This window comes from Myotis brandtii, unplaced genomic scaffold (assembly GCF_000412655.1).
Source record: "Myotis brandtii unplaced genomic scaffold, ASM41265v1 scaffold182, whole genome shotgun sequence".
Taxonomy (NCBI): domain Eukaryota; kingdom Metazoa; phylum Chordata; class Mammalia; order Chiroptera; family Vespertilionidae; genus Myotis; species Myotis brandtii.
This window is the reverse complement of record NW_005356751.1, coordinates 2586894-2599795: the sequence shown is the minus strand read 5'-3', so window position 1 is coordinate 2599795 and position 12902 is coordinate 2586894. Positions and strand designations below refer to the sequence as shown.

Here is a 12902-nt window from a genome sequence, read left to right as displayed (position 1 = left end):
TCCGAAGCCATTTGGCCTTGCAGTCGATGTTGATGGTTGACCTGGATCAACCCATGATTCTGTGCATTTGGGATTCTCAAAATAAATCCACTTTTCATCGCCAGTCACAATTCGATGCAAAAAAGACTTTCTTTCGTGCCACTGAAACATTTTACTGATGACTTTTCCATTTTCCATGTCTTTCGTTCAGCTGATGTGGCACCCATTTTCCTTCCTTTAAAATCTTTCCCATTGCTTGTAAACGATCAGAAATTGTTTGCTGAGCAACGTTTAATCTTTCTGCAAGTTGTTTTTGAATTTGACATGCATCTTCATCTAATAATGCTTGTAATTGTTGGTCTTCAAACTTTATTGGTTGACCTGGATGTTCTTTGTCTTTCACATGGAAATCACTTTTAAAGCGTTTAAACCAGCGTTGACAAGTATCTTGAGATGGAGGATGTTCACCATAAGCTTCCTGAAGTATACGATAACTTTCAGCAGCACTTTTCTTCAAAATAAAGTAATGAATTAAAACTTCCCGCAAATGCTCTTTTTTTGGCATGAAATTCGACATTTTTAAGTGTAAAAATATCTATGATATTAACATCTCCAGAAAATTTGACATATAAAGTTTTGAAGCTTGCTGTCAATACAACAAAATAGCATACATATCAAATCACATATATATCAACATGTATGTAATTCCACTATTGAAAAAAATCCGCATTATTAACCAGTACACCTGGTACTGCCTGCTTCCTCCCTCCACAAACAACATAGTATTCCTAGAAAAGACAACTAGCTCCTCGTCACTGAGGTTGAAATCCCAAGAAATGGAAACCAATATGAAAAGCATTTGCTCTAGGAATGGGAAAATTCCACTTTTGATATTCTTAAAAAAAAAAAAATGATAGGGAGGTGATAGTCTATATATAATAACATCTAAACAATCATTTCATTTCAGAGGAAAACCCAGATTCATCGATCCTTGAACAATTGTGGCTAAGAATCATCTTTGTCTCTACTCGTCTTAAAATAAGCCACATCATGATTTCCCTATGGCAGGATAGGGAAGTAAGCTGCAATAAATAAAAAGAGAAATTCCTGCAGCCACCTGGATTGTTCATTTTAATCCTTCACATGAACGCAAACTAAGATACCTACATTTTTTTCATTAGTGGGGACAGAATTTGGGGATTATGTTAGGTAATTCAAATGTGCAATTTCAACACCTGAACAAGATGAAGTAAGAAAATTTTCATATTGAAATGGAAACGTGATCAATTAGTCTTACGTTAATGGGCATGTGTGTGGTTGGGAAAACAATGCTTGAAGGAACAAATTCTTAAATGTTCATCTTAGCACAAAGCTATTTGTATACTTTCGCAATTCTTCAAGTCTGACGATAAAAATGAAAAACAATAAAAATAACAATAAAATAAAAACAACTTAAGCCATAGCCAGTGTGGCTCAGCTGGTTGGGGGTCGTGCTCTACACCAAACGGTTGCTGGTCCATTTCCAGTCAGGGCACATGCCCAGATTGTGGGCTCGATGCCAGGTAAAGGGTATGCAGGAGGCAGCTGATCAATGTTCTACTCTCACATCAATGCTTCTCTCTCTCTCTCCCCCTAAAAAAAGGTCAATAGAAAAAATATTTAATTAAAAAACAATGCAAAGCAAAAAAAGCTTAAGAGGTTTTCTGGGAAGGAGAGTAAAATCTCATTTGCTCATCCCTGGTTAGTCTCATGTGTTTCTTCAGATGAGACTATCCCTCTATAGACATACATGTTCATCAGTAAAATCCATTCCTCCATAAATCAAGAGAAAAGCTGATTATGAATAAAACTATATGAATTATCTAGATTACTTTTCAACATCAATTAATAATGCAAGAAAGGCTTATTTCCAAAATTTGAATATTATCTGCAAAAACCCTAAAACACAAAGCAGTTATAATTTTGAATTAGAGTTTCTTTTGATTAATCTTGACCAATTTTTTGGGTAGATGATTAGTATCTGTTACCCACTTACAAAGGCATATAGTTACCACATATTTGTTCAGTAAGTTTCTGGTTCCAATCAGAACTAGTTCCAATTAGAACTAAGATTTGTTAATTTTTATCATTCTATATGATAGCTGTTTGGATAAAACTAATTTAAACTTATTGTTCTTTTAAATGGAAAATGGCTTTTCAGTTATTAATTTACATCAAGATCAGTATAGACTCTAGACCAAGCCTGTCTTTTAAAATCATTATGTTCATACAATTTAAAAACATACCGTGTTAAACCAGAATTTTACAATTGGTGCATGATAAAAGGCATAAAACTTTCGTGTGATTGGAAGCTTTTTTGATTTTATTTGTATCTCCATTTCACTCTTTCCTTCATTGCTGTCCAATATTCTTACTTCTTTAAATACTTCCTAAAATAAAAATAATACTTATAAATATACACATTTATTCACAAATTTATAGTCACTTAAAAAAATTTTCCCCCCTTACCATAGGAATCTCTTCTGTGATGTTCTGAAAGTTGTTTTCACTATCTTCCATTGTCATTTGATGGGCATCTTGAGATTGTGGAATATGAGACATTTCAGCCTTAGTTTTATATTCTAGCATTAATATGGTAGGTGGAACTAAAATGCTTAATATAACCTAAAAATTTCAGAAACATAAATTCACATTTTAACATTAATAACTTTCAAGAATATAATACAAGCAATAAAAAAATATTAAGTATCCTTACTATTAGTCAGCCATTTTGCCCCTGGTGGTATAGGGAATAAACCTTAAACTTCATTTCTACTTACAACTATTTTTAAAGAGGCCCAGGTTGAATTGTTTTAAGGAGTAACAAAACATTTAAGTATTATGATATGATGGTGTAGAAAATATTTAAGATTAAAGACTTGTCTTTTAAAAAAATCAAATTACAATCTGTTCAGAAAACACATTTGTTTAAACAAAATTCAAGCCTTATGAAGTTACTGTGTGCTTAATTTTATCCTAAATCTCTTCGCAAGTGTTCCATGTCACAACATCATCACTCAGCTTATGCCTCCATAAAAAAAAGCATAATTTATAAAATTTTATGTTATGAAGCACAAAGAAATTAGAATTGTGTATCAGGGTTTCTACTAGTTAATCTTCACCATTATTTTTAATAGATGATTAGTATTTGTTATCTACTTATAATAGTTAATGATTAAACTACTTGCCTGATTTCTGCCTTCTACATTTCTGTACCTTATTTAAGATATAAGATAACAAAAAGGGAGTTTAAAGTAATATCTCTCACAATGATAAAACTGAAGGTACCAGCCCACATTCTTGACCATAAAAACCAGGCATATTGCCTGGCTGGTTTGGCTCAGCGGATAGACCATCGGCCTGTGGACTGAAGGGTCCTGGGTTTGATTCCAGTCAAGGGCACATGCCCAGGTTGCGGGCTCGATCCCCAGCAGGGGGCGTGCAGGAGGCAGCCGATCAATGATTCCATCTCTCTCTCCCTCTCCCTTCTTCTCTGAAATTAATAAATAAGTATATATATATACAACCCAGGCATATCCAATATACTTCAAATAAATTAAAAGTAACACATTATTAAGTTAATAGATAGGTCATGAATTTTAGTATTTAGGAATCATTGCTCAGGGCTGCTCAGGGCTGTAAATGTCATATTTTGATTTGTTGGCCTCATACTTCTGGCTCAGATAGGGGCAACAATCACTAAACACCACACCTGGAAAGGATTTAGAATGAACAATAGGAAGGAAAAGGACACTTCATGTCACTTTGGATACAATGCCAACACCACCACCCCCATCATCCTCATAAATAAAAGCATTTTACTATACATCTGGGCTAATTCCCCCCCCCCTTTTAATCTAATCACATTCTTTATATCAATTTTTTTCTAAGGTATACCTTGTACCAGGAATTTTTCCTCATATTCAGCCTTCCCATCCACATATCAGATAACAACATTTGTGTACAGGTGTGGGCTACAAAAGGCCTTAGTCTTGAAGAAACTGCTAACTTAAGGCAGGTGGAATTACTCCAGTTTTTCAGTTCATAAGTGAGCAATTTCATAGCCATGGTTTCATCTTGTCTGAAGGATTGTTCTAGTAATTCAACTGCTAGTTGACCAAAATCACTATCAAAAGATAAGAGCAAAGCATACTCATTTACCAAATTGTAGTTTTTAACCACTATTCTTACATTCATTCATAACATGTTCTACTTTTTAATATTTTCACACACATACAATACAAACAATAAAAAAAATTAGGGAATTGTGAGGCAATAGAATCATGGTAGCTCTGTTTTCAGATATCTACTACTATGTGGAAATCACAAGGTATTTAAAATATGTCACATTAAAAATAAGACTGAAGCCCTAGCTGGTTTGGCTTGATGATAGAGTGTCGGCCTGCGGACTGAAGGGTCCTAGGTTCGATTCCGGTCAAGGGCACATGTCTAGGTTGCAGGCTCGATCCCCAGTGTGGGGCGTGCAGGAGGCAGCCAATCAATGATTCTCTCTCATCATTGATGTTTCTATCTCTTTCTCCCTCTCCCTTCCTCTCTGAAATCAATACAAATATATTAAAAAACAAAACTAAACTAAAAAGGTGACTCCAACCCTGGTTGGTATGGCTCAGTTGGTTGGAATATGTCCTATGCACCAAAGGGTTGTGAGTTTGATTCCTGGTCAGGGCATATACTCAGGTTGTGGGTTCCATGCCTGGTTGGAGCGCATTTAGGAGGCAACTGATCAATGTTTCTCTCCCTCTCCTTCCTCTCTCTCTAAAATTAATAAAAAACATATTCTCTTGCCCTAGCTGGTTTGGCTCAATGGATAGAGTGTCGGTCTGCGGACTGAAGGGTCCCAGGTTTGATTCTGGCCAAGGGCACATGCCTGGGTTGCGGGCTCGATCCCCAGTAGGGGGCGTGCGGGAGGCAGCCAATCAATGATTCTCTCTCATCATTGATATTTCTCTCTCTCCTTCTCCCTTCCTCTCTAAAATCAATAAAAAATATTTTTTAAAAAAACACAAAAAAAACAAAAAACATATTCTCAAGTGAGGATTAAAAAAAAAAAAAGTGACTCTAGAGCACTTTCCTCTCGTCTTGAAAATAAACCTATAGTACTACAGGAAACCCAAACTAACAATGTTCATTAAAATTTTTCTATATAGTTATTTCAAACATAGAAAAGGGTTAATACCCAGTAGAAAGGAATGTGAATGCAGACTAACCTAATCATGAAAAACACCTAAAACTTAAATCTCCAATAAGTAATCATCAGATCCCTGCTTGAATTATTTTCAGTAATAACTCTTACCCTTTCCTAAAGTCAACCTATTTTGGGAGAAAGAGGTCCTATTCTCTATAATAAAGAATCCTAGAAACTACCTTTACAGCTTACTATTCCATTAGTGCCCTAAGTAAACAAAAACTTCTGTGAAATGTTGCATTCTCCTATATACGTAGTTCCACCATCTGGAATGCCCTTCCAGCTGAACTCATCTCCTTAGAACACAGCTTAAACCTTGCTTTCTTCCTTCCTTTCCTTGCCATTCCAAGTGGAACTTTTCCTGATCTAATTATTAGTACGTCCAATTATCAAACTAACTTTTGGCATTTCTTCTTTCTTGAATTATTTAACTCAAATTGCAAACAAAATAGTAACTTCTTTAGCATACGCATAGGTAGCCAAGTTTCTTTCTAAATTTTTAAAAATGGGTTTCTCTTAAGTATACAAATAAAATTATACATCTATACCCCCACTTAGTCCATGATATTATAATCTTCACTTAAACATGGTCTATTTTGTATTTTTTAAATGTTCCAAGTCGTAAATATAACTTACTTGGAATACTGTTTCAATTCTTCTGAAGTATCATCAACCAGGTCACTCTGCTTTGCTTCATAGGCCATTGAACGATAGATCTTACAGGCAACTAATGCTTTAGCCATTGATTCTTCACCATGCTGCCATAAAAATCGGGCCATGACCTGCCTCTTCATAAGGCAAGCCCAAATTAACAGTTCATTAAGTGGATAAGGAAAGCGCTTCGTTTCTGGATCATCAATATCTACAATTTCATCTTTGGTTCTTTTCTTCTTTCCTTCTTCCACAGCTGTATCAATCTTTAAGGAAAAAAATAAATATTATAAAGCTCCTTATAAAAAGGCCATGATATTCATGTGGAAATTTTTATAAAATCTATTATGGTATTCTTCAACTTCATATAACTGTACAAATTATACAGTATCAATTTTATACACTTAATTTTTATTATAGCTCAAAATTCATTTTATAAAAATGGCATTTCCAAAAAAATGCTTTTATAACAAAGTTTCTCGAGATTAAAGAAACGGACTATATATTTCAACTAATACTTGATAAAACACAATTTTATTTTATTTTGGAATATGTTTTTTTAATCCTCACTTGAGGATATGTTTTTATTGACTTGAGAGAAAGAGAAAGAAACATCAATCAGTTGCCTCCCATACTCGCCCCAACAGGGAATCAAACCTGCATCCTTTTGCTGTACAGGATAATGCTCCAACCAGCTGAACCACTCACTGGCCAGGTCCATAAAACACAATTTTAATGAAAAAGAAGTTTCAGTCCTGACTGCGTAGCACAGCTGGTTAGATCATGGCCCCAATATGCCAAGGTTGCAAGTTGGATCCCTGGTAAGGGCAAATACAAGAATCAATAATGAATGCATATTTCTCCTCTCTCTCTCTCTCCTTTCTTCTCTCTCACAAATAAGTCAATAATTTAAAAAAAAAAAAGAAGTTTCAGTAACACCTTTGTCTTACATGCTGTTAAGTAAAAATGGAATAAAAGGAGGCAGTAAGCGTTTATCAAAAGGTTTAAAAAAAATGGGTTGTTATATAATCAACTCACAATGGGTATCTTTTTGTATATGGGAAAATGAAGAATCAAAGATATATCTAAAAACAATAGACAACTCTTACTAAAACAAGTAGTTTTTTTATTTCATAGTACTCAGTAATTTAGAAAGAACAAAATCCAAAATCCAGAAAGTGTAATATTTAAACAAAAATACCTTTGGTCGGTAGGGCTGCGCTGTTTTAATGAAATGATTATGTCTCGTTTTTTCCTTTTTGTCTGCCCTATTGCCGAAAGATTCATGACTCTTTCGCAACTGAGGAGTGCCACTGGAGGTATTTCGGCCAGACCTCTGAAAATGAAAGCTTATTAGTTTTTATAGATTTAAATATGCTGATATCCTTTAAAAAATTCAAGAATCAGTTTATATTATGTATAAGTTTGTGTTCATACACACACATGAAAAATATGATTTGGTTAGGATATCAATTATAAAAAATTTCAAAATACCTAGTTGAACATCTCATTTTTAAAAAAATGTTTTTATTGATATCAGAGAGAGGAAGGGAGAGGGAGAGAGATAGAAACATCAATGATGACAGAGAATCACCAATTGGCTGCCTCCTGCACACCTCCTACTAGGGATTGAGCCCACAATCTGGGCATGTGCTCTGGGAATCAACTGTGACCTCCTGGGTCTATAGGTCAAAGCTCAACCACTGAGCAACACCGGCTGGGCAAAATCTCATATTTTTAAGACAATGCTACTTTAACCATTTTAATGTAAGTAATTTTAAACTTTTAAAGTGTATGATTTAATTTTAAAGCAAATATACAGACTTCCCCCCAAATATTACATACCCGATTATTTCCACCAAGACTATTATATATTAATCGAAAACGTTTCCGAGTGTAGGTGCATCTATAGGTTCCTCCCATAAGATATTCAATAACAAGTCCTATATCAATTAGGGTGATCTTATATCCTGGTGGAAGATTTCCCTGGAAACAAAACATTAGTTTTAAAAAGACAGGATAGTATTTCTCAATAATTCCATGTGATGCTCTAAAATGACACATATTTACTTGTTACAGAAAGCTGGAAGAAGCTTGTTTCTCTTCTTCCTTTTCTAAGGAAAGAGGATTATAAAGTTTGAAGTCTCAAAAGGTGTGGTTCAGGACAGAAGTATGGTTTACAGGAGACAGTTTGGTCTCCACCACCCTAATACTTTACAGGTGGGGGCAAAGGGACGTCTAAGAACCAACTATTCCATTTTCACTGTAACACTTATCATAAATATCATTTTCCTGTAAAAATAATGCTATACAAGTTAATATAATGTTTCTCAAACAAAATCTTATTGCTATTTTACAGATTACAGAAGATTTTACAGCCTTGTCTAGGATTTAGCTACTACTTATAATCCTGTTTAGAGCTGAAACTTCATTTTCCCAGGGCATCAATTTGTAAATGAACTCTTGGAACATAATTCACTTGTGAGTTTGGAAAGATTGTCTGTTTCAGAACCAACCATTTGATTAATTTCATTAAATAATCTTAAAAGGGTTTAATCATCAGATGACTTACATATATTAACCAATTCTACCCTCTTACTATCATCATTCTTTCTACTTCCCTAATTATAATTTCATGAATTTAGTACTTTTAAAAATGCTTATACTTTTTTACATCTTGGTTTCATCTGTGAAGTTTTTAATTTTAGATATCTATATTTTTAAAATCTAAAATTTAAAAATTTTAAAAATGTTCATCTTAAATATAAGGTTATTTTTATTTTGTATCTAAAACCTCAAAATATGCTTTATGATTGAGAATGTTATGTATGATGTTTAGTTTTTAAAAATATAACAAATACCATTATGGTATGAGTCCACTTGAATGGGAAATATTTAAATTAAGTAAAATAATGTGAAACTATATAAATAACTTGTACAAAACTCAACTTATTAATTTAAATCAGCAAATACTCAATTACTGCCTTTACTTTAGGATTTTTTTCCAAAAAAAAATTGGGCCACTGATGTAAAAAAAAAAAAAAAAAGAATTAACAACTGCAGTTCTTTCTGCTAGCCCACATAAGTCAATCAGAATGCAAATGTGTTCTAAAGCCCCCCTAGACTAAAGGTCTCTCCCATGACTCAAGTTTTCTGGGGGGAAAAAAAAGTTTTAATTATTTAAACAACAAACAATTAATGTGAAATGTTCACAAGAGGCAAATCCATAGAGCAAGGAAGTAAATTAACAGTTGCCTTGGGCAGGGGCAGAATTCTTGAGGGTATTTGAAATACTTTAAAATTAGACTGTGGTGATGGTGTATAATAAAAGCCACTGAACTATACACTTTAAAAGGGTAAATATTATGGCAATGAAATATTTTTCAATCAAACTATAAAGAAAAGCACATACAAAAAATGAAATAAAATGTTATTTTAAGTATAATAAAGTCTAGGTTCTTCATATGGGATAGGCCTACTTTAGTATTAAATAAGTTATAAAACAGGAAATTACATCTCTATTTTAATTTTTCAGCTTTTTAATAGTATATTCACTTAATAGCAAGTAAATGTTTGAATAAAGAATTCTAGAAAGCAAGTGTTTTAGTTCAGAAACTTAAAAATATTTCAATTAAGTGAATATTTTTTCACCAAGAAAAATTAAAAACTATTGGATACCAATAATTTAAACAGCTTTTATTTTTCAATATTCAAAACTTTTATTCTTTTTTTATATCCTCACCAAGAATGTTTTTATTGAGGGGAGGGGAGGGGAACATTGATCAGTTGCCTCCTGTACGGGCGCTGACCAGAGATCAAACCTATAACCTAGGTATGTGCCCTGACCATGAATTGAACCCGCCACCTTTTGGTGTACGTGAAAGAGAGGGAGTGAGTGCACTTGCACAGGAGCATGCTTTTCAGCATTTTTATTGACAAAATCTGCCATTAATGATCATAACCTAGTGATTCCCTCAAAATCCTTGTTCAATGTCTTTTACATGCACTGGGAACAAATTTCTTCTGAACACAGGGAAAAAGATACATTCATCCTATCAATGATCTTCCTTTACAGACCAATGAGCATTATGAAGTTCACCACACTTTATGATGATTAGAAGCTCAGGAAACTCGGTTATAATTTCATAAACGTTCTTTTCCTTGATTTCTGATGTATCATGCAAAATCTTTACTTCTGTCATTACATATTTAGTACTTACTTTATTTTGTTCTAAAAAATGTCATTTTATTGATACTTTTAAGGTGTATTTAAATGATTTTTGGAAACAGATAAAGTATAACTTTTTTAAATAACATTTTGGGGGAAAAAAGTCTCTTACCTGTTTGACATCTCGAACAAGATGAAATAGCATTGGATTAGTTGGACCTTGTTTCTTTAAGGAGAAAAAATTAGAGTAAACTATTATTTTTCTTCTAAAATAATGTAAATAACTTCCCTTTTTATTACATATAGAACTTTTATGAACCCACTTGCACAAATTATATATTTTTTTAGTTAAGTTCTGTTCATAAAGTGGAGCAAAAAAGGATATACCCATTTCATATTATTATATTTGCCTTAAACAACATATATTATTTTCTTATGTTTTTACTTATGTAACAATATGTAATTTTTATTTTTATTTTTTAGAAGTCATGCAAGCATTACAAGCTTCACAATTATATCGTTCCTTTACATTTCTTTCATTGATAATGGAGGTGTACATGCTCTTTATTGTTAAAATTTCTGCACTTATTTCTACCATTAACCATCAAGTTGAATCAATACTTCAAGTATTTTGGGTAACAAACTTTTAACACTTAAATATGTCATCTTTTCCCTATTATCTTAATTCCACTGATGTATACTAGTAGACTAAAAACTTTTCATTTTTATAGTAATCTTATTTTGATGGTATCCTATTTTGAAAAAATACCCCAGAGTTTATCTCCTCCATCAAGACTAAGAGGTAAATGGGCCAAAAATGTATTCTTCTAAACTTTTTAAATAGTGCTTTGACCCATCTGAAATTTATTGCATTAAATTCTATACAGGACAAGCAAAGATACATATTTTCAATATTTTAAATCTATTGTCTAGAAGAAATAGCAAATGGGATTTTTTCTCCCATTACTGTGTTATTAATTTTTTATGAGGTTATCATAGCAATGAATGCAATCTACTTTTCCATTTTGATCACATATACTTGGTAGTACATTTCTGGATAAACCTATTATTTTTTTGAAAACAGTATTATTTTCTTTGCTATTCTTGACTTTCAAATTCTATACATCTAAAGATGACTATAGCATTATTGAATATAAACTATATTTTACCTCTGTTGTCTTATTACAATATTTAGTCTATCCACTCAAGAGTTTTCCCTGCCCATTCTCCCCCATTTAAAAAAATGTCTTCTACGTTAATATGAGGTATATTATATTTTTTAGGTATTAGAAAGTTTCACTGTATTTTCTCTAACAGTTTATAATCACAAAAAAACGCAATTTTTGGAATTCTATCTTATCTTAACCCATTATTGTTTATTCATGAAATATAAATGCTTAGTAAAAAATAAATATACTTTAACACAGCAGTTCTCAGAGTGTGGTCCAGGAACCTCTGAATGCCCCAAAAGACCCTTTTAGAGGGTCCATGAAATCAAAAGTATTTTCAGAATCATGTTAAGATGTCATATGCATTTTCTCATTCTCTTCCTCTCAGTGTTCAGTAAAATTTTCCAGAAGCCTCTTGATGGGTGATATCATAAAAATTAAACTCAAAAGCAAATATGAGAATCCAGCTGTCATCCATGAAGACAGACATTGAAGAGATTTGTGAAACCATAGAAGTATTCTACTCTCTTTAATTCTTTTTGTTTCTTGAAAAATATGCTTTAATGTTAACATGTAATGGATTTATTATTGTTTTTATATAAAATGTAATAAACATTTCTTGGTTTTATATTCTAATGTGTTCAATATCAATACCTCTTTACATAAATAAAACCTCTTTAAAACAGCTCTTTGAGTTATTCAATAATTTTTATGCTATAGGACCCTGATACCAAGAGGTTTGAAAACCACTGTTTTGTCATGTTATAATTAATCCCTTAAACTTTAAAAACTTCATAATTGATGCTGAAAGTAACTATTATCTTAATAACTGAGTTATACAATTAAAAAGATTACTTGCCTTGCTAATGGGACCAATTTTTATTTTTATTGTTTTATATTTGCTTTATATTTCAGGGATAAACCTTACTTCAGCACAATGAGTAATCCTTTTAATTTTTACATCTGTTCGCTAGAGACACAGTAGCACGCCAACAAAGTTCAATCTAACTGTGCTAGACACTATTAAAGGAAAAAAATAAAGATATAACCCCTATCCAAAGGTAATTTACAATCCATAGGGGAAGATATAATTGTATTTAACTGACTATGCCATTGGGCTTCCTGAAGGCAATGGCATGGCATTTACACCAAGTTCTAAACAATAAATAAAATTCCAGCAAGTGGGAAGTAGTTGAAAGAAAAGCACAGACCAGCAGTGTGTAAAGAACAAAAAAAAATTTTTTTATTATATTGGGGGGCAGGGGAGAATTGCAAGTGAACAATGTAGTTGAAATACCCAATATAAGGGGATGGGATAAGAATATAAAGGTCAAATGAGGGAGATACCTAGAGCAAATGTTCGAAAAACTGGAGAGCTTTGAAAATCAAGCTAAGGGTTTGGGTATTATTCTATATACTAGAGGCCCAGTGCATGAATTCGTGCACGGATGGGGTTCCTCGGCCTGGCCGGCAATCAGGACCGATTGGGGCCATTTCTTGGCCACGGAGAGGGATTGTGGGAGGTTGGCCGTGGGAGCACACTGACCACCAAGGGGCAGCTCCTGCACTGAGCATGTGCCCCCTGGTAGTCAGTGCTTGTCATAGTGACTGGTTGTTATGGTCACTTAGGCTTTTATATATATAATAGAGGCCCGGTGCACAAAAATTTGTGCACTTGGGGGGGGGGGGC

The 12902-nt window shown here is 33.2% G+C and overlaps 1 protein-coding gene across 2 annotated transcripts in view; it reads right to left on the bottom strand.

Moving 5' to 3' along the window:
* Positions 1-12902, bottom strand: part of TRPM7 (transient receptor potential cation channel, subfamily M, member 7) — a 128610-nt gene that overhangs the window by 54462 nt on the left and 61246 nt on the right. For both annotated transcript variants that reach the window (XR_001361634.1, XM_005863943.2), the window contains exons 13-19: positions 10216-10269; positions 7721-7861; positions 7077-7211; positions 5861-6141; positions 3916-4144; positions 2488-2643; positions 2265-2408 (exon numbers count right to left, since the gene is read on the bottom strand). Coding sequence is in view for 1 of the 2 variants with exons in the window: in XM_005863943.2 (XP_005864005.1) it covers positions 2265-2408; positions 2488-2643; positions 3916-4144; positions 5861-6141; positions 7077-7211; positions 7721-7861; positions 10216-10269 (1140 nt within the window). In the remaining variant the exon portion in view is untranslated. The remainder of the gene's footprint in view (positions 1-2264; positions 2409-2487; positions 2644-3915; positions 4145-5860; positions 6142-7076; positions 7212-7720; positions 7862-10215; positions 10270-12902) is intronic.